Source organism: Neopsephotus bourkii, unplaced genomic scaffold (genome assembly GCF_033783945.1).
Source record: "Neopsephotus bourkii isolate Nb327-2 ecotype Australia unplaced genomic scaffold, CSIRO-AGI_Nbou_v1 NB_1630, whole genome shotgun sequence".
NCBI lineage: Eukaryota > Metazoa > Chordata > Aves > Psittaciformes > Psittacidae > Neopsephotus > Neopsephotus bourkii.
The window spans coordinates 11368801-11395104 of NW_026902105.1; the positions used below are offsets into that span (position 1 = coordinate 11368801).

At 42.5% G+C, this 26304-nt stretch overlaps 1 protein-coding gene across 1 annotated transcript; it reads right to left on the reverse strand.

Moving 5' to 3' along the window:
* Positions 1 to 306: 306 nt before the first annotated feature.
* Positions 307 to 26210, reverse strand: ATAD2 (ATPase family AAA domain containing 2). Its single transcript, XM_061373491.1, has 29 exons — positions 25980 to 26210; positions 21590 to 21732; positions 21013 to 21062; positions 20497 to 20650; positions 19677 to 19770; positions 18661 to 18724; positions 18251 to 18271; positions 17589 to 17702; positions 17331 to 17439; positions 16216 to 16329; positions 15319 to 15427; positions 15008 to 15123; positions 14054 to 14228; positions 13338 to 13426; positions 12840 to 12999; positions 11779 to 11869; positions 11052 to 11363; positions 9705 to 9831; positions 8972 to 9155; positions 7966 to 8151; positions 6457 to 6592; positions 6117 to 6313; positions 5325 to 5484; positions 4858 to 4980; positions 4612 to 4761; positions 3090 to 3353; positions 2421 to 2545; positions 1151 to 1279; positions 307 to 377 (listed from the first exon to the last, which is right to left on the reverse strand). The coding sequence occupies exons 1-29, from the start codon at positions 26208 to 26210 to the stop codon at positions 336 to 338; spliced, it is 3969 nt and encodes a 1322-aa protein (XP_061229475.1). The 3' UTR covers positions 307 to 335.
* Between the last annotated feature and the right edge of the window lie 94 nt (positions 26211 to 26304).

Genomic DNA, 26304 nt, shown 5'->3' on the forward strand with positions numbered 1-26304 from the left:
GCACCTGAATACTTCAGAAAAGCACATTTCCAGAAGCTGGAAAATGATGAAAAAGGCTTATCAAAGAAATATTTGATTGTTTTCTTTTAAAGAGAGGTACTTAAGTTATGTAGAAGTTCAGATCTGCAGCGTTTCCAAAAGCAATCTCAGCAGTATGTCACATACATATACACTGACAGGACAAAAAGATAAAGCAATTAGAAGACTTTATTTGAGCTTTCTTAATCTTAAACAAATATATCTTTATATAAATATATATGTAGAAGTAAGCTTTAATGAATTCTGCAACGAGGAGGAAACTAGAGCAAGAAGTCTTTTCAGTCCAAAATCAAGAGTCACTCAGAGTACGTGAAGGCTGCAATCTCTTTCTTCATTTCCTAACGAGAAAAGAAGACAAAGCAGCAGTTAGCATGAATAAAATCTTGGAGAACCCTGTTTATTTGTTTGTAAGAAAGAATAAATAATGTGCACATACAGGAGGAGTTTGTTATATTTAACAAATCCATGTGCTGCCACCATCCCAACACCTTCCTATTCCCACTAGCTTCAAATGCATCCTTTCACGTCCAAAAATCGTGTAGGCAAGAGGGACTGTATGAGTCTGTATCTGAATATTCTGCCTATTCAAATCGAGTCAATACTGGGAATCCCTGGCTGGGACCATGGGAGCCTATGGAAGATTCTTCCTGAGTTCTGACAACTCGGAATCGTCTCTTAGAGGAAGAGGTCAGGGAATCTGACTCACTACCATTAAATGGTCACAGGCAGGAATCTCCCTGTATGTCAAACGAAGGATGCTCAAGCCCTGCTAGGTAAAAAGAGATTATGGTGAGACTAGAGAAAAGTCTCACACTCCTGTTATGTCTCACACTTCCTGTCTTTCAAGAATGGCATGACTACAATACAAAGTATTGCCATGTTTGACTGCCTGCAAGGGGAGAAAGAGGGAGCCACAGACTGAGAAAAGCACCCTCCTTCCATAGCCCACAGCCCTAGAAAGCATCTGGAGAAGAGCTGTTGACAGACTGAGGTGAACTGCTTTGCCAGGGTGGACCTGCAACGTCAAGGCTTTCCCTACTAAAGCAGCCAAAGATTATGCCAAAGACAACAGGACAGTGATAGAAAGTGCCAGAAGACAAAAACAATTCACCTTTACTAATTCAGTTTTGTCGTAATCTTGCCGGTGTTGGTAAATGCACTGACAGATAACTGCATAGAGTTTTTCCAGCTGCGTAACGTTGAAGTTCTTTGTTATCATGGTGACAAAATGCAACAGTTGCTGAAGAAAAAAGAATGAGGGAAATACAACTTTAGAATTCTAGTGCGAGAGCCTTTGAACAGGGTTTTCCATGTTTTGGGAAGCTAAACAATAACAACAGAAGTGACATCCTACTTTCTTCTATTCTAAAATAAAATACAAGTGACACTTCAGAGACGGGATTCAGTATCTCGGAAGCTTGAACTGGAGAAAATGAGTTAATTTGCCATACTTCACAGAAAAGGAAAGTTTAATTTTCAGACAGTATCTTATTACCAACCGATGATCTTCATTCCAAATCAGCTGTTTCCAGAACAGCAGGGAATAACATAACCCACTTGGTTACAGAGCAGCAGCCACTGCTAAGCCACTGTTGCTTTCCATCAGAGCAGCTGTGGCTGCCATGCAAGGGTGCTGTAACTGGATCTTTGGAAGCCAGGCTGCAGATCTTCTAGATACAGCTGTGCCACCCTGAATGTGGAGTTACTGGTGGTACAGCTTTGAGTTGGAACAGTAAATATCATTCAGCCTCAATTTACTGGTTCCATGACAATCCCCTGTGAAACTATTTCCAATTGCTGCCACATACATGACTGCAGCCTTGAACACTGCTGGGGATGGGGCAGCCACAGCTTCTCTGGGCAACCTGTGCCAGTGCCTCACCACACTCACAGGGAAGATTTGCTTCCTCATATCTAATCTAAACCTACCCTCTTTCAGTAGAAAGCCATTCCCCCTTGTCCTGTCATGATAAGCTTTACGTCAACTTCAGGGTTAAGTTGATCACTGCTAGAAATAAAGGTCCTTTTGAGGACACGCAAATACCAAAGCAAAACTCCCAAATCCATCATAAAAACTGTTAATGCATTAATAACCAACAGTACTAGTAGGCTGTCAGGCGACTGTTTCACAATTCCACAAGCCCCTTTAAATTAAAAGTCAGGAAGAGAATCCAGTCTCCTAAAACTTAGCTCACAAAAGCAAGAAGAGCAGTCTATACCTGGCGTGAAAACATGACAGTCATAGTGCATCACAGGCTGAATTATTTCACAACTTAGGTATCCTTCTCATAAATTGCTTTAATGTGCATCAGTTAACAACTGACTTCAGTTACAACCGCACATGTAGCTACTTCAGTATTAGTAAGTAAAATCAGACTTACTTTGAGTTCAAAGTAATCCACAACCACTGGCTGCTTGGGAATTTCAATCGCTTTCTCGACACCCATTGCCGTTCGCTCTTCTCCCCCAGAACGCCTCGCACGAACCGCACGGGGCACCCACACATCTGCAACGACACGGATTCCTTTAGTCAGGATTTCTGTTTATCTGGAATACAGGATTAGTGAAGTATCCTCTACCTGGAACACAGCCTCTCTCTGAAAGGACAGACACAGGACTGTTACCGTTTTTTCCACTGAGAAACTCTTGACTTTTACTTGCTTCCTGGCAAAAGTCACTGCTCCATCAAAACTGGAAAGAGACGCTCAAAAAAAGCACTGGAGAAAAAGGCAGGGTAAAAACAGGGCAAAAAAGATACCATCCTGTTGCCATCACAGCACTGCATGGTGTTAGGAAACATATCTCCCATTGTGATACTCATGTAAAAAAAGGAAGTCGACAGCTGTTTGTCAAGTTTTTGCATAACAGGCTTCAGAATCAAAACCCCAGCAGCTGCAGCAGAAGGGGAGCTTGGCTGGCAGAGCTAGAAGGGCAGCACCATTCTGCGTGTTAACTTCAGAGATACAACAGAACTAACAGAATGGAACTGAAGGAGGCTGAAACCCAAACAATTGTGTAATCCTCAGGGAGAAAAAAAAGACCTAAATTACCTGTTGGACCAGCTTTATTTTCATTCACATTCTTGTGTTGTTCCTGCAGGACATTTTCATTTTCATCCATTGAAGAATCCTGTGTGGATTCCCCTTCATTGTGATCTCTGGTATAAAGAGGTCTTCCTGTTTCTAACTCCTCATCACTCTCTACTTCATTTTGCTCTTCTGGAACTTTATTCTCTTTATTGAACTGAAAATTCATCCTCTTGTTTGCGATACTTGAATGCACTTTCTTCTTTTTGCGTTTTCTTTTTTCCGTATCTACAAAAAGGGAACAGGAAATGTAACCCAAAACTTTTTTCCTTCCACATCCAGCATCCTGATCATACTTGACGTTCAAGGAAAATGACCAAAGGAGCTCAAGTACCATTCTCTCTCTCCTGCATCTGTTCAGAGACTAAAGAGCTGCACATTACCGAGGTCGATTTGCTGTTAGATTTTAAAAAGGCAGCTACAGCATTTCATTCACAAAACCATCAGCTTCACGATCTTAAGAGCAGCAAATTCTTACTTTGGATAAAAAGTATTGCTGCAAAGCAGAATTATTAGATCAAGTTGCCGTCTTACGATGTGAACGGATACAGATGAAGAGAAAAGCATTTGGAGACAAGCCCTTCAAATCTGTTCTAATGCAGTAAACTCCAGAAGTTAAAACACATAATGGGCAGAGTTAGAGACAATTTGAAGGGAGTATTTGCTGAAGAATAAATTGTGCATAAAGACAAACACCTCATCAGCTGATTCCAGTAAGCCCATGTAAAACAAACTTCCCATTTCTGCCTTCCAGAAAACCACCATTCTCTGCATACACAGAGCTGATGGGTGAAGCTGCTGGCAAAATCCCCAGTCATGCCAGTGAGACCAGCAAACCTCACACCATGTCATGCACTTTTAACTGAATGAGGCCCAAGCCACGCTGTTTCTTGGACAGAGTCTTGGGCGACACGGTCTAGTGTGGAGCATCCCTGCCCATGGCAGGGGGTTGGAACTAGATGACCTTAAGGCCCTTTCCAACCCAAACCATTCTATGATTCTATGTTCCTTTCACAGGAAAAGTGAGGAAATAATGATTCTTCCTTTGCAGAGCTACTTGTATTGCTCCCCTCGTTTTTCCCTTTTCCCACATCAATTGGGAATCACAGTAAGAGGTGGCACAGAGTTTAGCATCTGAGGGCAGGGAAGGGAAAAATACTGTTTCATGTAACTGGAAACTCATTGCGGATTCAGAAACTGCCACCTACTACATTTCTGACTTCAAGAGACTTCAACATTTAAGAGCCATTAAATGTCAGTGGGCTACAAAGGCCACGCTCTTACAGTGCAAGACAACCACCGCACTTGAACTTCATAACTGGATTGAATGAATGCATCTATCTCATCCAGGGGAGCAAACTGAAAAATGCAATGCCTTTGGCATGAAGAACCAGGCATCACACAAACCTGCTGAGTTCCAAGAACAGAGAAGGTAGCAGTAGCATTAGCACCTTCTCTAAGGAAGCATGAATAAAATACAACTTGCCTTTAGAGGAGGGTGTACTGAAGCATACAGGCTCTGCTGGCACCTTCAGTTTATCACTACACGTCGGGTCCGTTCCCTTACTCCCAGCAGCAGAGTTCTGCTTTGGCATTACATGGTAGTAAGACGGAGCATACTTGGATGAACTACAACCTTGCAATAGAAGAGAGGTGACAAAGAATTGTGTTGTGCACTGTTGGTTACAAATACAGAGACAAGTCTTAAAACCCTTAGTGTCAAAACCCATACCTCTTTCCTTACGAGATTCTTGTATTTCTTTACAGCATCGTTCAAAATCCTCATCCATTTCTTCCCTCACTATGGAATACGCAGTGTCCCTCAGAATACAAGCTCTGTGCCTAATGAGACGATCTGAAATTTCAACAGTCAGAACTGAGCATTTTTTACCAGCCAAAGACATCCTCCATTTCGATTACTAAGACAAAAAGATTTTGCTCTTCTCACAGGTAGCTTCTGAAGGGTTCTCTTCTTCTGCTGTAATAAGTTAATTATTACAGCAAAAGAGTTTCTGATTAACTCTTCTGCGACAGTTCCACACCCAAGTATTTTAATGCTACAACATTTACAACCTGGCAAGCAATGCTGCTCTGTGGATGTTTCAAATGATGTAATCCCATCTCTGCTGGCCACAGGTGACATTCATCAATTTATACATTTTAATTTTTTCCAAATTGGGGATAAAAACACATCCTCACCTCCAGGCTCTTTATCTGGGTTGTATTCTAACGCGTTGCTACAGATTAGATCAATGTCTTTTAGAAAGTCTCCTGCAGTTAGGTACTGGTGCAAGTCAATCTTGGACAGAACTGTTGAAAGGTCCATGGGGTGTTTGATAACTGTGTTATAATCAGGTACCTACAAATGAAACATAACATGCTCAGATTTAACACAGTGTCTCCCAAAATTAATGATTTTAATGAAGCCGAACAAAGGACTTCTTAAAACCCTCAAGTATTTACGACACATACAAAGATTCATTTAACCAGATAGTTTCAGTTTACATTGAAGAGTTACTTCCTTGAAAATGAAAGGGTTGTTTTGACTGGCTTCAGAGAGACAGACCAGTAGAGGGAAAAAATGAAGCAGGGAGGGAAGAAGCATGTGTGTGGGCAGAGAAAGGAACGGACACCCAGAGTAGGATTCACTTCACCACAGGAAAGAAAACTCTCACAGAAGTCACCCCATATTCTCTTTGCTGTTGGCAGCAAGAAAAACATTGCAAGAACTGTACCTTTCAAGTATCTGTCTTAGGCATCTGCTTTACAGTGAGCTAAGTGGACTGAGGGCTGCAGCTTTCTTTACTCAGACCATAAAAGGAGCCTAACAACTAGTTCAGATGAGGACATCTGTGCTTCCAAGATTTGAAGAATAGAAACCAAGTAGAAGTAAAAGGAAAGAGAAGTCGGTAGATGCTGATGGGAACAGGACTTTGCTGAAACACAAAGCTCTATAAGACTACAGCTGGCTTGGAAGTATATCTCATTTACCTCCTCTGGGTCAACAGGCTTTGAAAATACTCTGAAACGTCTGTCAATGACAAGTCTATGAGTCACATCCCTTAGGAAAATCCTGAGTTCACGCAATGTATCCTCCTCCTGCTCCTCCAGCTGCCTTCTTTCCTCCTCTGTCAATTGTCGAGGCTTAGGTGGTGGTGCTACAGGCAGCTCTTCCAATGGACGCCAAGCTTAAATGAATAGTAAACTTTCAGTCAGTTTATGGTACTCAGACACAAGCAGATGAAAAACTACTCAGAGAAAATTACCACCAAAGCAACTACTGCACAGCTATGAACTTAGGTAGCAAAGTTTGTACGCAGAATACTCTCACCTGCGCTGGGTTTGGGTGCAGGAGGCTTAGCAACTTGATTTACAATTAAGTCCTGAAAAAACGTTCCTCTTTCTTGCCTATCAGGCAGCTGGATTTTGAAAACTTCTTCATGGCTGTCATTAAATAAGTCTTTGATCTAAAGCAGGAGAAGAAAAGATACTTCAGATCTAAGGCCACGCAAATGCACGTTCTATTCTAAAAAGGGGAGTACCTGTTTAAATGAAGCTAGATAATCACCTAGACTAGGTAATCAAATAGACCTAGCTAGATAAAGAAGAAATTCTTTACTGTAAGGGTGGTGAGGCACTGGAATGGGTTCCCCAAGGAAGCTGTGAATGCTCCATCCCTGGCAGTGTTCAAGACCAGGTTGTACTGAGCCTTGGGTGACATGGGTTAGTGTGAGGTGTCCCTGCCCATGGCAGGGGAGTTGGAACTAGATGATCTTTAGGTCCTTTCCCACCCTAACTGTCCTGTGCTTCTGTAAGGCAAACTGTGAAAAATCATCCACTTGGCCTTGAAAGGCCAGATTTTCACAGGTTAGCACAGCAACTGAAAACATCTTCTCTGAGGAACACCTCTGGAGTTGCAGCTCAATGAAAAGACCATCTGGTACACTGATGAAGTAGCGACATTCAGCACCACCTCCAGGACTCTCCATTTCGTATTTACCCTCCTTGCTGTCCTTTAGTTTAAAACTTTAAGGCAGCTGTAGATGGAAGAGGCAGGCTTTTAGTAAAGGGATGGAGGTTTGGTTTGGGTTTCTTTATGACTTTAGTTAAAATGAGGTGTCTGAAGTCGCATACTTCCAAGTTCTACTCCATTTTTGTAATCTCTGCTCCCAAAAGGCACAGAAGGAATTTCAATCCTTCTTTTAAAAAGAACTTCTAAACAGTATAAAAAGCTGTGTAGAAAGTGAAGCCCTTTCAAAGCATTTGATGAGAAAACACATCTAGGTAAGCCCTCCTCCTGTCCCCAGGGAAATGAGGCAAAATAATCAGAGCAGCAGATTGCCATGTTGAGCACCTTCCTTTCATGCACACTCTCACATGCCCAAACAGCGCAGCACGTCCTCTTACTGAATTTTGTCAAGAAATACAACAACTGATTTCCAGGTGACTTAAAGAGAAGATGAAAATTCTCTTTCTACTCTGTCAAACTTCCTTTCCACATTTCCATTTCAAGCACTGGATATTCCTGACTAAGTACATACCCAACCATCTTGTAGTCACTGGAATTTATTGTCTGAAGTTATACATATGTCTAATAAGCATGAGTGTGAGAGAAGGGAGAAAAAGTTGGGTCAAAGTCAGTCTCTTTATTCCAAAACCACTTTAAACAAGTGCTTTCAGCAGTGTTTTGTCTAAGCAGATTTTAAGAGACCTGGTTTGGATGCCCGAGGAATAACTGTGTGAATTTCCTTCAGAGTGCACAGAACTCCAATGCTTAAAGGATTTATTTATAAGCAAGAAACTGAACAAAAAGCATTCAGAAAAGTATGGCCAGAAATACCTCTTTTGGGAGATCCGCGTGACGCACATCAGATGTTGCAAGCAGCAGAACTGGAGCAAATGTTGGAACGTTCTCCAGTAGTGTTGTAAAAGTAGCTTTCAGTGTAGCTCCAACAGCCTCCCACCATGAATGGATATGTGGGATATAAATTATACTGGGTGCCGTCCTCTGAGCTTCTCGCATCAACTGGCAAAATGAAAGCTTGGATAAGAAAACCAACCCATGGGCCAATAAACAACAATGCATGAGGCCAGATTATGTGTCTTGGGAGACCACAAGCCAATGCATATGGATTGTAGCTCAATCACAGAAGACAACTTGCATCTACCATGTGAGGGAAGTGGGAACTGTCCTTTCACATGACAAATTCCTCCATGCACCCTTTCAGATTATCAATATTCAGATATCCAGATGATCAATATTCAGAATATCAATATTATCAGTATCTGATTAATTTTCCTAGTGAAGAGATATATTCACCTGTGTACAAATGTCAGTGAATTTTAATACTTCGACTGCACACACTCCAGCACTAGAAACTGCCTATGTAAAAAAAAAGAATAATGCTTCTTTCACCCCCAGAACCTCCACTGCCTTTTAAGTCTTAACAAAAAAGGCAGCTACAAGTGCCTGACACACAGTCAGGCTGATGCAGAGCCATCTACTGGGAGCACAGGTTCTTGTGAGGCAACAGAAACAACTTCCTGGATCCCACTGAGACCAGCAGTATTTCTTGCCATAGAGAGGGGTTTATTAGCAGCACCTCCCACCTTCTCGAGCTGCTACAATATCCTCACTATTTAATTTGGACTGGAAAATATGGCCACGTATAATATACTTCTTTGATATCATTTGATCTGGAAGAAAAGTGCGTTTTTCAGACAGAAGGAAATGTAAGAGCACATTCAAACCAAACTGCCTCCACCAACAGTGAATTTGGCTTACTTTACGAGTTTAGAAACAGTTCATGAATGCTATGAGATTAAAGAGGGGAAAAAAGAGATACCTGTGCACACGTTTCTTCTGGTGAGGTGCTGCTTGTCAACAACATACATAGGTCTAGTGTATAAACTGGAAACTTCTCCAGGGCGTGTATTACCGCAGGTGCCAAATGAGAAGTCTGCCCGTATCCTGGCTCTCCCACTAGTAACAACCGTGGCCTACAAGATGTTGGCTGGTAATAAACATTTCTAGAACAGTAAGGAAAAAACAAGTTAAAGAAATGAAGTGATGAATGTTAAGAAAGTGACAAAAATAACTGACCCAGCAAGGATGAAATCAATCTGTTTTGCAACTGTTGGCTTATATGACTTTCACATTAAGCTACCAAAAGGTTCACAAAAGCTTAGCAGGTTCAAGGTACAAACTGCAGCCATTGTGTAAGCTCTCCTCATAATGTTTTAACAAACCATTTCTCAGTTTCGTTTCTGCTACATAATTTGCTACGGGTTTAACAATCTTGGAAGGCAGAAAGGCAAAAGATGGCTACACAAATCCATAGGTGGCTTTTATCTAGAGGGACAGAGAGCCCAATTCTTCAGTCTTGAGTCTTTCAAGCAATACAATGCACTAAATTAACACATTCCCATAGTCTGTGGACCATTTTTGACTTGGGAAAAGAGGGCAGGAACGTTCACTGTGATGGCTTATGGCAGCAAAATGCTTCATCTACCACCCCTCACACCAGAACTGTTTCCACACCCAGCCATATTGACAACATAAAGGGGACAAACAATTACCTGCCAAAGTTGAGGAATCTTTCCGGTTGTCTACCAGGTGTTTTATGAGTTGGATTCTCTTCAAAGATTGGTGGTGATTCCGCATCACTGTCAATCACATCATTTCTTAAAGTGGGATTTAAACTGTCTGAAAGGCAAGAGAGGTTTGTTAACTTTCCTGAACAGTCTGTACCTTGCTCTCACATTAACAGAGCTTCTAAATCAGCATTGGAAAACACTTATCTTGTATTTCTTCATTTAAGGGCACTCACTGCTATTTTCTGTAGAGCTCATTCTACCACAAATCTAAGGAGATTACACAGGTCTGAACAAAGCTGTCCCATGTCCCATGATTTGCCTAAGATATTCTCTCTGCATTGGTGAAAACTTGGAGGCTTTTCCCTTACAACAGAGAGGATTAGGAACAACCTCTGAAGTTCCTCAACACCTGAAAACCTCAACAAGGCCAATTCTTTCTGGAGCCGGACATGGGGAAATGAAGTGAATGCCATGGCCACAGACTTCCATTTGTCTAGGACTAGCAAGTCAGAACATACAGACCAACATCCTCTATATACGGCTCCTCAAAGAAGAGGATGGAAAGTGGACAACAGAAACAGGATTATCTTCTCCTAAAGAAGATAATGGAAGGTGGACAACAGAAACAGGATGCAACAACCCATCCCCTAGCCTCTCTGCTTTTGCTTTGATGGTGGGTTTCTGTTTTAACACTGGCAAATGCTCTACCAGCTCCACTGGGAGTAGTACTGGTAGGATGGATATTCTCCATGGATTAGCACAATAAATTATTCATGGATCTCCATTAATCAGGATCGAAATGAGTTTATCGATTTACTTGCTCTCACCAACAGACTAATCCTGATCAAGGACTGTAGCGATAGGACAAGGGGTAATGGGTTTAAACTGAAACAGGGGAAGTTTAGATTGGGTATAATGACAAAGTTCTTTACTGTAAGGGTGGTGAGGCACGGGAATGGGTTGCCCAAAGAAGTGGTGAATGCTCCATCCCTGGCAGTGTTCAAGGCCAGGCTGGACAGAGCCTTGGGTGACACGGTTTAGTGTGAGGTGTTCCATGGCAGGGGGCTGGAACTTGACCTTAAGGTCCTTTCCAACCAAAACCATTCTATGATTCTACGATCAGGGCTGATGCAGTCAGGAGTGTGAACTCATGTATGCTATGCAAGCCAAACCCCAAGTACACACCACTAAAACATTCTGATCTCACATGCAAGACCATGCACGTGTCTGTTCTAAAATTCTACTGCCATTACAGCCCAGAGATTGATGGCACAAATCAGCAGCTTTTGCTTTGGCAGAATTTTACCAAAGGGGTTGTTCTTGATATACCTTGCTGTTGGTCCTTTAGCGCAAGCTCTGTGTGGGGAAATACTCTCTGCAAGGCTTGTAAGATTCTTGCTAGTGTGTTTTCAAACAGTGGTTTTGCAATAGGTGACAGTGCTCGCCCAGGTGAAGCCACAGCCCTCTGTGAAGCTGGAACAGTCTTCTGCATAGCCATGACAAAATCCTTTGCTGTTATTTTAATAGAAGCGATATCTAACTGCAGTTTCTCACTACTTCTGTATATCTGAGGATAGCGGCGGCGCAAAGCACAGAGTGCAGCTTCAGCACATAAGGATTTAATATCAGCACCACAGTATCCTAATGAACAAAACAAGAATCAAATGTTATGTCAGTCTCAGGCAAAACAAAAGGCAAGGCAAAGGTTGCTAAAGTGCAACAACCAAAATACTTTGTAGGCAGCCAAAAATTAACCTGTGAGGAGAGAATTTAAAGAGTTACTGCATTGCAGAGATGTTACGTGACTGATATCCTGTGCTTATGAAACAGCCACGACTTTGCTCCTGAGGAGTATCTCCCAAACCCCGTCAGTGCTCTGAGAGACACAAAAAACTTACAACAAAGGCAGCATCTGCCTTTGCTTGCTCCCAAGGTGTGGAGCTGCCTCACTGCCTCGCTCTGCAGCGAGGCACAAGAGCTCAGGTACTGCCTGGTACTAGCTCAGACTTCTCAGGACTCAGTCACACGCAGTAACTCACTTGGTTTTCAAACCTACCAGTACATTTCTCAGCCAGCTCTTCAAGAAACGTGTCCAGTGGTCTAGGGGTCCAGTCTCGTGTGTGAATCTTGAAAATCTCTTTTCTGGCCTGGAAACAAAAATGGTTGCATTTTAGTTGCATCCTAAGTTCACTTGTACAAAAAAACCCCACAAACAAAAGGCAAACCAACCACCACAAAACCCCAGAACCCCTTACATTAGTGCAGATACTTTTCTTATCTGCTGCTCTTCAGGTATTTTAAAGTTCAGTTCATGTGCTCTTTGCTTTTGCAAGCAGGATATTTAATAATTCTTAACCTGTCACATTCACTTCTTGTTGCAGTGCAGGCCCCCAGAAAAAGACTTTTGTACCTTCCCTGAAAACCAGGTTTCCACAAGCATAAGATCTAGTGATCCTGAGGAAAAAAAAGTAGTAAAAACCCCAACCTTATCTGCAAACAGAATGTTTCATCAAAGAGAATCCTCTCAAACTCTGCACAATTTCATGCTGACAGTCTCTCATTAGTTCATCATTGCTTTTCTGCCAGTTTACTCAAGGAAAACAGTCCTAGCACTAAGTTTCACGTTGTTACAATTACTACAAAGAAGAACAATATTTAGGACTCAAACTACTGTCACTGATCCAGAGAATGACAACCATTGCCTATCTTTATCTCTGATCTCAGCAAGACTTTCATTTAAGTGTTTCCTGATACAGAGACTAGCGACAATGCACTTTTTGTGCACATCGTTTCTTACATTTTCAAGATGCAACAGCAGTGATCTATAACTAATTCATGCATTAATTGTTATCTTTCCAGCAAATAGCAGCATCCCATTGTCTTGACTGGCCAGAGTGAAGCGAAACCTCATGATCGAGCGAACTCCTTGAAATCACCTTATTCATAGATATCCAGTATCAGATCTGCCCTCCACAATACAAGGCAGTCTCTCCAAGCATCCCCCTCTTTTGTCTGAGTTGTACAACACTGATTTTGACTCTAACTGCATCATTAGGAGGTTGTGTTACAGAGATGGACTTTGCCACATTAGCAGTAAGGCTGAGTTGAAGTTCTGACCTCTTTATTTGGCAAGTTGAAGAGGAACTCCCGATCAAAGCGTCCGGGTCTTCGTAAAGCCGGATCTATAGAATCCAATCTGTTGGTGGCTCCGATCACCACAACCTCTCCTCTGCTGTCTAAGCCATCCATAAGTGCCAGAAGTGTCGACACAATAGAGCTAACAGAAAAATACAATTTTCATTCACTGGTTTAGTGGCTTCTCTTATATTCCACATGACCTTCTCCAACAAACTCTCAAGAAGGGCAAGCTTTAGCTGAAGAGATGCTGATTAGGAAAGGCTCATTTTAAGACATAAACAGATAAGGTAACACAGACCTTGTGCTGATACCAAGCTTCACAAACTGTTTTCTATTACTGTTTATAAATCGCCTGGCATATTAGTGCTTGAGTATCTAGTTCCTAGAATAAATCTATGTGTCACAAACTGAAATACGTTTTGGTCTTCTTTGTAAAAAGTTCAAGCAACTTCTATGGAGGCACAAAAAATGCATTACCTATGAATCTGGTCTTGTTTACTGGACCTCACAGGAGCAAGACCATCTATCTCATCAAAGAAAATAATTGAAGGACGCATCTGGTAGGCCTAGAATGCAAACACAGGAATACTGGCATAAGTAAACCAGCACTCTTGTAAGGAGAAAAAGCATGAAAAACATTACGGATGGAAAAGTCACTGGAACTGGGCTTTTCAGACTAGCACCAGGGATCTTTAAAGATTGAGCTAATGCAGGAAGTGGCATGATTAACAGAAGACAGCGGTTTATTTCAGCCACTGAGACTGGGTGACAGCAAACAAATCACACCAGTAGTTTCTACAGCTCTTTGACAACTACCAAGAACAGGGCAGGGACTCAATTCAATTATAGGTTCTGGAAGAAAGATTCCATTGTGAATTTAAATGGCCATACTTTGACCCTGCATCTGTTTCCCTCTGATCTAAAGCCACCATCTCTTGACTCTTTAAACCTTTTTTGGGTGCCTGGTTGCAGTTTGAGGGGGTTGCTGTGTGAGCTACTCTCATTTGTTTCATCTTTCCCAATAAATCTCAAGATTTCACACCTGAAAAAAACCCACAGAAAAAAATGGAACTCAGTCCCATTTCGGTGGAAGGAACTGACAAAACATGAAAAAGACTGAGTCCTTAAAAGCATTGACAGCAGAAAATTACCATTACCACTCGGACAGAACACAGGGCGTGTTTCAACCTCACCTGATCAAATAATAAGCGAAGCTGTCGTTCAGACTCCCCCACCCATTTACTCAGGCAGTCAGCACCTTTTCTCATAAAGAAGGCTATTCTCCTGTCACCTTGGCTACATTCATTAGCAAGGGCACGAGCAACCAGTGTCTTTCCAGTCCCTGGCGGACCATAGAACAGACAGCCCCTGCAATTAAAACAAACAAAAACCCATAAAAGTCACAAAAAGAAGATTTTTGTAAGAAAACGTCATTACAATAAACAGTATTACAACCCCCATCCCTAAAACACACAACTCTCCTCTCCTAAACAAACCACACACACAGCAGTAACAGCTGAAGTCTTGTGATCCTACACAATTCAACAAGGCAGAAAATGAAGCAACCAAAGAGGATAATGCACGTGCACAAAACCTCAAGAAAGATCCTGATATCCCAGAAGGACACTTCCAAACCTGGTGACAAACTAACAGGGGTGGTTACAGCACAGTTGAGCCAAGCAAGAACAGACTTCATAGATTCTGAGACGGGGCTAATTTATGAATCACAGGTTCATTTTCCAATGTTACACTGAATACCCATTCTCATTGTCACAGAAGGCAAGATTTGATAGGAAAACATTTAACTCTCCCTTAAAAAGCTTTCAAGTTACTGGATTTGGCCTCCCATTGCTGATGATAAACAAGGAGGAGGTCCAAAGCTGGGTGCCTATTCTGAATTCCCAGCTAGATACAGCCTCAACAGCTTTTCAAGCCAAGACACTTCTAGATACATTCTCACCACAAAGTAAATCTCAGAACCTACAGACATTCTGGATTCTATTCATTGTTAAGAGGTTACTTTTTACTACTGCTAAGGAATCCCCATCATCACTGATGAAAATTTGGAAGCATGGAAGATAGCTCAGTTGAATATTCTCCCGAAAACAGGTGAACGAGAATCTATAGTTTTGAACAATGTTTGTTACCTTGGAGGCTGGATCTTGAATCTCTCAAAGAATTCTGGGTACAGCAACGGAAAAACGACCATCTCTTTTAAAGATGAAATGTGCTCAGAAAGACCACCCACGGCATCAAATCGTACCTAAATTCAACACAACGCATTTGATAGGTTAGAGAAAGCTGCAGCCTCCGCAAGATTCCATCACCGATTTCACGTCAGCAGAAAGGAAACGTTTGGGGCAACTTTCAAATTGCTTGGTACAACACTGGAAACCAATCCAATTGCAGAGGGCCTGCTGGAAACCTCTCACTGAGACCATGACCCAGCAGTACTTACTGAACAATCGATTTGCATTGGATCAACATCAGCCAAACTTGCTCCGATTTTCATTCGATCCTTGCGAATTCCCTTTAGCTCATCTGTCCGGAAGTTTAGTGGCAGACACCTGAGTGGAGTGAAGGAGAAAGAAAAAAAGGGCTTTCTAACTTCAGATGCAGCCAGAAGATTTCTGCTTTTAGAATGATGGCAAATGAATGAAGAAGACTTTGTAAATGAGCATAAACTTCCTGAAGAGTTAAATATTTGTGTAAATGCTTTTACATTTCATGTACATGAATAACTAAAGGAAAATGGTCATTCCAGAGATGAAAGAGTTAATTACCTTACCAACTCTTAGTACTTAGGAATAGCCATGCCAGCCAACACAGTAGGGGTATGAATGCAAGCTTAGAGAATAACTTGTTCTATGTGGAGACTGTGAACTGACCTTGAATTGTGTGATGGAAGAATCTAGCCACAGAAAACACTGACACCTTTCAAAGACTTTTTGCTGCTACATTCAAAGAGTTACAGCCTATAGGGACACTTATTTCCATACGGATTAACAGTTTAAAGGCTTCCCACCATTGCTGGTCCTTCCCAGGGATTTCGGGATGTGTGCGCCACAAGACACACACGTCTGAAATAGGCTGAAAACCCATTTGTTAGATTCTTACTAAAATAGCTTTTCTAGAGCTTTTGTTAAGTAACAAAACCTCCATCATTTCCTCTCTTTATTACATATTCTTATGGTGGTTTTCTTTCTGAAAAAACTACAATAAAGCACAGGAGCAGTACAACCTTCTATTTAAAAATGAATATCAAAGTGTTCCTCTCCCCATCCCCACCTAGAAATCGAATCACTGATTAAACCCCAATAGATTCCTCCCACCCCTATTCTCCAATTTCATTCACCTTCTTAAATTTCTGTTCTGGCTGTGCCTCCTACGCCTCTCAAAATGCTCTTCATCATCATCAGATGAGGAGGAAGAGGATGTGGAATCATTGCTGTGGACTGCGTGTTTCCGTCTGCAAGCATTTAAATAAGTCAGAAAATTAAAGTACTAAGTAATATCAAAATTTAAGTGAATTCTATCTAAGTAACATCAAAAGTAATATCAAGTAATGTAAAAATTTAAGCAAATTCTATCTCAGAATTGACTTAGAGTTCTCTCAAGTTTCTAAAGCATTGTACTTCTTATAAATATGATTTCAAAGGGAACTACAGGATTTCCCTTGTGACAGAAAAATACTCTGGAAAGGGAAAACGTTAAACTATTTTGCCAAGAAATTTCAAAACCAAATTACTTGTTTCAATCTCTCTCACACACACAAATGGAGTTTCACTTTGCATTATGTACCCACTCTGTGAAACACAGACCTTTTAAACTTACTTAAAAGTCTGTCTTCCTTCCCTAACCATCTGCTTTCAAGGATGCTAAAGACCATGGTCAAATACAGCAAGAGATGGCATTCTCCGTGCTCCAACTGCTTACAGGATCCAAAACTCCCTTGTCATGACTATTGCAATTTATAGTTTAGTATTTTTCTTGCTTAAGGGTAGTTTCGTACAGAAGTATCAACTGATTCTGAAGAAAAAACAGAATCAGTATTCTAAGTGATTACAAAAAGATCTGTTAATACTTCCATACAGGCTCTCCCCTCTCACAATGTTATCTTCACTTTTAAGAAAGAAAGTCGTACCCTTCAAGATTAAACAATCTTGAGATTTTCAGAGGAAGATTCTGGCTTCAATTCCAGAATAAAAGAATTTCAGTTACACAACCTCAGCCACAACCTTCATCATCACCTTATCACTGATCACAAACCTGCATTTTAAACAAGCCTAATCGCTAAGAAAAAGCGTATCTTGTGCCCCAGTATTTTTCTTTATACCCTCAGACCACCACAGCAATAATCACACTGTTCATCTGTAATTACCACCAATCCAAAGCCTCTTGAAAGCATAATTCAGGGATGTGACTGGCAGCACTACTGATAAATAAGAACTATCGCTAACCATCACCAACCTGTTATTACTTTTGCAGCAAGAGCCTTGCGGCTGAGCGCTTGTAAATGAACATGTCTGTCTGACAGGTGAAGACTGGCCCGGAAAATCCATCTTACGTTGTCTTGGTTCTGTTGAAAGCAAAGAATTTAGACTAATGCTTCAGAAAAGTTGAACAGGAAGCAGGACAGTGAAAGAGGCAGAAAATGTGACGTGTTCTACCCATGTCTAGCTGCAGGGGAAATCTTGAGCAGCTTGTAAGAGAAACTGCATAACTTACTTTCCAGCGGCGCTTGGTAGCGCTCCACAGTCTTCCTCTGTCGAAAGAAATAACGCTTTTGAGTGTGCTCACCATCTTCATCTTCTTTCTCGTCACTTTCGTCTGATGAAGTTACTGCACACCAACATTAAAACGTTTAAATGCTGCTGCAAATTATATTCAAAAACCCACTACACAGGTGCCTGTCAGTTTTACTACTACCTCCATGTTAATGACACAATAGATCTGAGAACCTTCAGAACCTGAAGACCAATTTATGAAGACACATTCCAGCAATTAGAAAGCACAGAGGAGCACAGATACAGATACTGTTCTGTTCTTGCTCCATTTGCTGGTGACTGCTCTTGTATCTCAGTAACAACAATTGTGTCATCTTGCCTAGGCAAGATGCAGCTGCTGTGAAAACCACTATTTCAGGAAGTGTTTTCTGAGAAAGTGTTTCAGGGAAGTGTATTTCACACTCCAGAATGGCGAGACTGAGCATGGTAATGTAGCTCCAAGTCCTAGCTCTGCCACAGATCTCCGGAGCAGTAATGGGCAAGTTACAGGTTTGAACTTCCCCAGTCAAAAAGGTAACGTCCAAAGTATGCAGTTTATGTCACTAGCTTCTGTGAAGTAACTTGAAGGGGGGTTTCATGAAAGATGATAAGAATGCAAAACACACTGTCTTCTCCCCTGATGATCTTCATGCTAGGGAGCAGCCTTCCACACACACCTGGTAACCTACCTGAATTCCTGAGAATTCTCACTGTACCACTAAAACCCTGCACACGGTCATGCTCCCACTGTAGTGGGGTCATTCTATCTCATTCTGAGTAATACCACCCTTTTCTTTAGATTCCCACTTGTCCACAGCTACCTGTTGCACCCAGTTTTTTTACCTCTGAATATCTGTTCTCAGCTCAATGCAGCACAGCCCTAGAATCCCTGACTATGGCTTGGAATGTCAAGAATAAGGACTTTTTAATAGATGAGAAATCAGGTCATCCCAATTGCTTAAGACAAGGCTTTTGGCTAGAGCATAGTAAAGAAAATTTAAACCAGAACTAATCTGCAATGACCCTCTGCTTACCAGCTATTTCTTTGTCAGCTCTCTGGATTTCTTTCTTTCCTCGGGAATACATACTGAGGTTTTCCTAATTAAAAGAAACAAGAAAGATCAGTCACAAATATGCAGAAAACCTGACATGGGCATATTTGGTTTCTCTTTATGGTATTAGGGTACTCCATATATACAAAAGATTAAATTAGGGTACTGGAGAATAGGAACATCATTCTGGTACCCAGGATTAGTATCAAGAATTCCTCCTCCAAAATGGGGTTTGGTACATGTGGGAGTTAAATACTTTTCTACATACAAAATCCAATGTGTATTAATTAACCACAGTAATTAATCATTCATTATCAAAGAGCCTGGCAGAAGCCAGGAAAAAACAGTTTCTAGAAGACAAAAAAAAATTAACCCTATGGGCATTTGAGAGATGATGTGCAAAGTACTATGAACAATTCCAGTTTCACTAATCAAAGGAATTCGTATCTCTAAAGGAAGGCTATGAAGAGGTTTAAAAATGAAGTGCCTGTCATTCAGATGGACTGCAGAAAAACTTGTTTTAATATAGCAAAGCCAAGACAGAGAAAATAGGACTGCTGTATAGAATTTTAGCACAAGTTCCTCTAGGGACAGAGACTACTTAAGCTTACAGGCAAGGCCGGCAAAGAACAAACACACATCAATGAATTCAGTGTTTTGTAAAATTTAAGACCCAAGCCCTGAAACAGCTGTTTGTAAACAGCATTCATTCAAAAATCGTAAAGCAATTTATAAAGCACAGTATAAGACATGCATTTCAGGACATCACTGCTATTTCATGTTCGCTGAGGAAGATGTTTCCTCCACCCTTAGAGTCCATTTGCAGCAGGACCACTAACACCAGTATGTTAAATTACAATTAGAGCAAAACCAAGTGTTATTTTGGACCACACTATTCTGTGGAAGAAGTTATTTCAGTTCAATTAAAATGACAAACTAATGGTTTCCCTATGTGAAACACACTAGACAAAAGAATAATAAAATAAATCAGTATCTACATTTGTGTTGCTGAACACTCCCAGGTCTTCCATCATTCGCCGTCTACACATCTTCTCCATGTCATCCATCTTCTGCAAGACGGCTTCTGCAGTACTAACATAAAAAGTTGACATGTCAGAGCAAAGATAGGCAAGTATAAACCCCCAAATATATCCAAGAATACACAGAATCGGTATGACAGTCTAATAGAGTATGCACAAAGCAGAGGCACGGACACTTGGCCAAGTTCTTAAACACTACTTGAAAGTTAGTTCAAATGTTTACTGGTTTAGAGCAGATTTAAGAACAAGCGTTTGAGGATTTGCAAGCAAGCTCTGTTTCCACATTTATTTTTCCCTCTCATTGACCACAGTAAAAATAAATCTGAAAAAAGTCTGTTTTAGTAAAAAAAGTAGAATTATGAAGATCCTGGTAAGATAACAGAAATTACAGCAGGAAGCTGCTCTGCTTCTGCATGATAGCATTAAGTCATTTTTAGTTCACAGCCTTCCTCAGACAACAGGTTGCTTAGTCTTTTCTTAACTGTAATTTAAGTTTCACGTCAATTTTCTGTGGCTATAGATATTGGACAGAAACACCCTGCTGCTGTTACACTTTGCAAACCTTTCCGAGCTGTGCCGACATATCACATACACAGGGGCACGTAGGGAGGTCTCAGCCTAACCACTGAATCCAGTGAGCTCTCGCTGCCACAACTAGCAATACCTCTTTCTGTGGTCAAAAGGAGAAAGCTCCTAGCCAGCGTACGCCATACCACAAATGCTGCTAAAAAGTTTCATGTCAGTGGCTTTGTGAAATGATGGAAAAAAACCCACGTACTTTGTTATAAGTTTGTCAAACAATACGGACTGATTTGTAGTGGTGTAACGACTTTGTTGAAGCCTGCAGCTTCGGCGGACCTCTAAATCTCCATTTTGTTCATGGACATGTTCTGCAGCTTTTGCCTCGGCTCTGGTTCTCAGTGTCCTGGTGACTAAAATGCAGTAACCATAGAAAGTATTTTGAGACATTTAGAAAATGCATCACTACCTTTATTTCACCACTGCACCAGTAAACATAAAATCTGCAGTGCAGTGATTTTTTCTTTAAATACTGAATTAAAATTTAATGTCACGGTGACAACACCCAACTGAATTATGTTTAAACTTTACTGTTTCATCTACCTCTTTGCATAAAACTCACCAGAAATTCCCTATCTTCAAGATATCCTCACAGTTTCAGCTGATTTTGGCTTTCAGATGTTTCTGGGGCCAAGTTAAATAGGCAGAGTAATGAAGTGCAATCCTCCTCAGAAACTGGGCTAAAAAGGAACCCTATAGAATTCCCACTACTTACCTTCTTTATAGTCTTTTTTTTTCTGTTCTGATTTCCGCTTTGCCAACTGCCTACATTAAGAAACAGGACACTGTATCAGAATTACTGTACAGAAGGATTCCTTCTATCCTACCATAGCATACTGCATCAAAACATTCCCCCTCACGACTGGGGAACTTTACCTAGTTTATGATCTCATGCTCCTAGTCATGCAAAGAAAAGCCCGTGGACCACAAGGATTCAGATCCCCAGTCTGCTGTGTCCACAGCTGCTACTTGCACAGAGTTCTAAATGACTGGCATCACATAACATTCTAAGGCTGAAGTTCTAATGGGGCACATAGTACCTGAACAACCAAAGTAGAGAGAGCAACAAGGAGTTGCGAAAAGATGCATGGTTTTTGCTACAAGCAGAAGACTTGTATGAAGAGCAATTCTACGAAGAGCAATTCTAGTTCTGAGATACTGGCACTCGTCTTAACATAACCATATTCCCCTGCCGGCTTCTGATTTATCATGATGTGACTCACTGTACACACTTTCACTTTTCCTTTTCGTTCTACTATTCAACAGAGATCGAACACCCAAAAATACGGTACCTTGTTAAGTGTCTTCGATTGATACTTTCACTTAATATCTCCATGCTTTTGTCAAAGCTAGAGTCCGAACAGGGTGGGATGCTTTTTCTCATTGATCTTAAACAGTGTCCACCGAAACATTCCATTTTGCTAGAGGAATATTCCTAGCAAAAAAAAGAAATAACATTTATATACACCATGTATGTTGAGCTGAGAAGGCAATGTTACCTCATTTAGGCAGGTTCTTTCTGTAACTCTTCTGAGTTACAGTGCAACTAACAGCACCTAAGTCTTGGACCACTTTAAGGTCTAGGCCAGGGACACATCTGCACTTGAGGTAACTGGGAAGCCACACCATCTGGAACCAGTTACTGATTACACTGAGTGCCTGAGCACATTTACAGAGGGATATACACAGTAGGTGTGTGCATACATGTGGGGTCTAAATACCAGCAACTGGAGCAGGGCTCACACAACCAGCCCCTGGGGACACCCAAGCATCAGGGACAGGTACAGACAGACTGAATGACCAACACCACCTATCACAGGGGCCCATATTACATATATAAACTTATGTCTGTGTGTGTATTATCCCACTAAAGGGTTTTCATCCTGATCAGAGAGGGAAGAAGGATCATTTGCAGTCTCCACAGAGCTAGATTCAGCTACTCCGAACATACAACAGTTTCAAGTAAGACCAACTTTTTAAGTCAGAGGCTGTACTTCTACATACATGATCACTTGTGAAATTACCAGCTTGGGAGTGACTCTGCAAAGTTTAGCTTGCTTAAACTCTAAGTCTTAAACTCTAAGTCTTGAGCCTCCCTGCCCCCTAGGGCTACATCCCATGAAACCATAGTGAGCACGTTCCTGAAGAGGCCAAAGTCTGCTCTCTTGAAGTCCAGGGCAGTGAGCTTGCTACACACTCTTCTCACTGTCCCGAGGATCTCAAATTCAATCATCTCATGATTGCTGCAACCAAGGCTGCCCTGGAGCGTCACATTTCCAACCAGCCCTTCCCTGTTGGTGAGAATATTCCTTGGGAGCAACTTTAAAGGTTTCCCACATCAGTTAAAAGATGACTGCAGTAACACATTTCACAGATCTCTGAGCCAAAGGCCAGACTGAAGGAAGAACAAACACTCCGAGAATGTCAGCACAGACGTTAGGAAAAGCCCAGTGTAGTGACCAGGGAAATCTTTCTATGCGCACTTACACACCTGTTCACTGTTGTCATGTATTTTTAATGCAATGTTCACCATGTAATATCTGTGATATTTACTGCCCTTTGTACTGTATTTTTTACCTTAATCTTGGCTCAAATTAGGACACAGGCCAAGCAGCAACAGTGCATATTGCTAACTGTGATCGTTCTCCATGTGTAGGAAGGTATCCCAGGTCAGCAAGATGGCAGACACCAAGAAGCAGCCAGCGGAGCAAGAGTAACTAACTCTTATCAACACAACCAGGCTGAAAACACACACTGAAGAAGTAAACTCAGAAGCAGCAAATGGCTAAACAGCAAAGATAAGGTGGTTGGATTAAAGAGTTTTGTAAAGTATTTCAAGTCTTGTAAGCATTTCATATTTTGTTACTTTCCTCATCCTATAGGCAGCAATGGGCAATTGTTTCTAAAAGCCTCTGTACAAAAACCGTGTTCAGCTCTGTAATGTCTGAGGAAGTAACTCTGTGTTGAAGTATTACCAAAACAGATAAAGGTCCTTAGGTAACGAGGCTGTTACCTCTGATGCTGATGTCCCTACACAGACGGGTCATGAAGGCTCAGCCTGGAAAAACAGCAGTTTCCACTTTGCCCAGACAAAAAGGGAACCCTGAAGCACACTGACCCCAAATACAGGTCACACAACAGCAATCTTGTTCATCTTGAGGCCTTACACCAGGGTTATACACCTGTAGACACACAGCTTTCAATGCGATACTGACCACTTTGTACCTGCCATGGAACTGCTTGGGACTGAAAACTTGGAAGAGATAAAACACACAGATGTTGGCTTACCTCAGATTTCCTGCTGTGTGCTCCCCAGTATGCATGAAAGAAGCTGACTAAAGATAAACCCCTTGCTGGTATTATGAAAACTTCAAGAGCTGCCACTGCCAAGTCATGCACATTAACAAGACAGGAAAGAGGCATTAGGACCTGAACATGCAATTAGCATCATTATCGTCATTTTATCATCTAGGGCACTTGTATCTGTCTCTGCACTGTAGCAGAATATGACCATCGTACAAATGAGGTAAGAATGACTGTGCCTCAAAGAATGGGTCTGCAAAAAGGGAAAAAACACAACCAAAACAAAGCAAAAGATAAAAGAAAATAACAAAACCAAAGAACAACCTCACAGTTTCACAATGAGGATTCTGCTTTGGTTTCAGTGAAAAGTTTGTAGCTAGCTTCCTCATTCTTCTTCTCCACACTGAGAACACAAGCCAGCCACTTTGCCTGCCTGGCTCTGCACAGCCTTTGTGTGCCTGTGTGGAAAAGGCAGCTGAATTCCCTGTAGCCTCTGACAACCCTTTCTAGTGTGGACTGCAAAAGCAAAGTGGTCACCTTTAAGCAGATTCCATGTCAAAAAAAAAACAACCCCAACAAACCAAACCAGGACCTAAGGATTTCTTCCTTATTAGTTCAGTATCACTGAAAATAATGAGAAACCACACAACTGAAAATCCCAAGAGTTCTGCTGGAATGAAACAGAGTCCATTACAAGCACCACTCCATGGCAGGGCTTTAGTAAAGAGCAGACCTCTTCCAAGTTAGAGCTGGCCTGCCTATTTGTTACGGAAAGGCAGGACACCCTGAGAAGAGCCCCATTTGGAAAGAGCAGAGAAGAGCTTTAGCCTTCAATTGCTAAATGCTTTTTTCAAACACACCTGCAGCCCAGAAAGCCAACCCCAACACTGGGCTGTATCAAAAGGAGATCCTGCCCCTCTATTTGGCTTCCATGAGACCCCACTTGGAGCACTGCGTGCAGTTCTGGTGTCCTCAACATAAACAGGACACGGAGCTGTTGGAGCAAGTCCAGAGAAGGCTGCAAGAATGATCAGGGGGCTGGAGCACCTCTCATATGAAGACAGGCTGAGAAACCTGGGGCTGTTCAGACTGGAAAAGAGAAGCTGTGTGTAGACCTCACAGCAGCCTTCCAGTATCTCCAGGGGGCCTACAAGGACACTGGAGAAGGACTCCTCATCGGGAACTACAGCAATAGGACAAGGGATAAGGGGTTTAAACTTAAACAGGGGAAGTTCAGGTTAGACATAAGGAGGAACCTCTTTACTGTGAGGGTGGTGAGGCACTGGAAGGGGTTGCCCAAGAAAGTTGTGAATGCTCCCTAGCAGTGTTTAAGGCCAGGCTGGACAGAGCCTTGGGTGGCAGGGTTTATTGTGAGCTGTCCCTGCCCATGGCAGGGGGGTGGAACTGGATGATCTTAAGGTCCTTTCCAACCCTGACTATTCCGTGATTAAAACCAATGAACTTCTCAAAGTGAAATGGTTCAGTTACTAAAGTAGCAACACGGAGATGCAGACAGCATGGGCTACTTCATAACCCTCACAACATGTCTCTTCTACTGGGATAGATTAAAATTATCAAAAGCTCAAGTAACGTTTTCACCATGTCAGGTTAAGTGCTTTTAATTAAGTCTAAAGTAGACCTGATCTCTAACCAGAGCTTTGTTTATAAAGCGTCCAAAGTAACACCGATATAACCCTGACTAAAGAGCATTTCACGGGCACTTCAGGCCAGCTGGAACGCGGTTGTAGGTCCCGTGTATTCTGTGTTGAGCGCTGGTTTTGACGCTTTTCTGTCACCAGAGCAGCGAGCTCTCCCTGTGAGCACTGCCACAACTACAGCACAGCCGTCTCGCGGGTCTTCCAAAGACAACTCTTTCGGTAACAAATTATATCCAAACACGCAGGTAGAGGCAACAGAGACACACGCCAAACCTCAATACTACGGGCAGCTCACTCGGGCAGGGCCGCCCGGGGCGCCCTCCCTGCCCTGTCACCGCTCCCTGGAACAGCGGCGTACCCAGACCACTGACAGCTGCGGGCCAGGGGAATAGCGGGGACGGACCCGGCCGGCTGCGGAGGGCGGGCACGGAGACGACGACACCAGCTGCTTCCGCATACACGGCAACACAGCCGGTGTGGCACGATGAGCCATAGCTGTAGGGAACACAATCAGCCGTAGCTGTAGGTGATACAAGCGGCCGTAGCTGCGGGCTCTTACGATAAACCCCCTCCTACTGTTTTTCCCTCCACACGACGCCGACCGCCGGTGCTTTCGCGAGGGGACGCGGCTTCCCCAGCTCCTCCCAACAGCTCCCGGAGGCTCATGGTCGGTATCTGCAAACCCCTACCCGGGCCCACAGCCCAACAGGCAGAGCCTTACCCGGTTACTCACATCCTCGCCGGTTCTCCTGGTCCCCCTGGATCCCGCGGCCCTGGTGGTGACCGAGGAGGCCCCGGAGCGCGTCCAGATGCGGCGGCTGCTGAGCGATGGGGGTTCCAGGGAGATGAACTCGGAGCTGGAATCCAAGAGGTCGAAGGAGGCGCGGCGGCGCCGGCTATCGCGGGCTGCTGGTGCGGGCGGGCGAGCAGCGCTACTCCTCAGGACCACCATGGCCGAGCGGGCACCCTTCTGCCTCTTCACTGCAACAAGCCCGCGCGCTGCCCGCCCCGGCCCCGCCTCCCTCCGGATCCTGCCGCCTCACTCT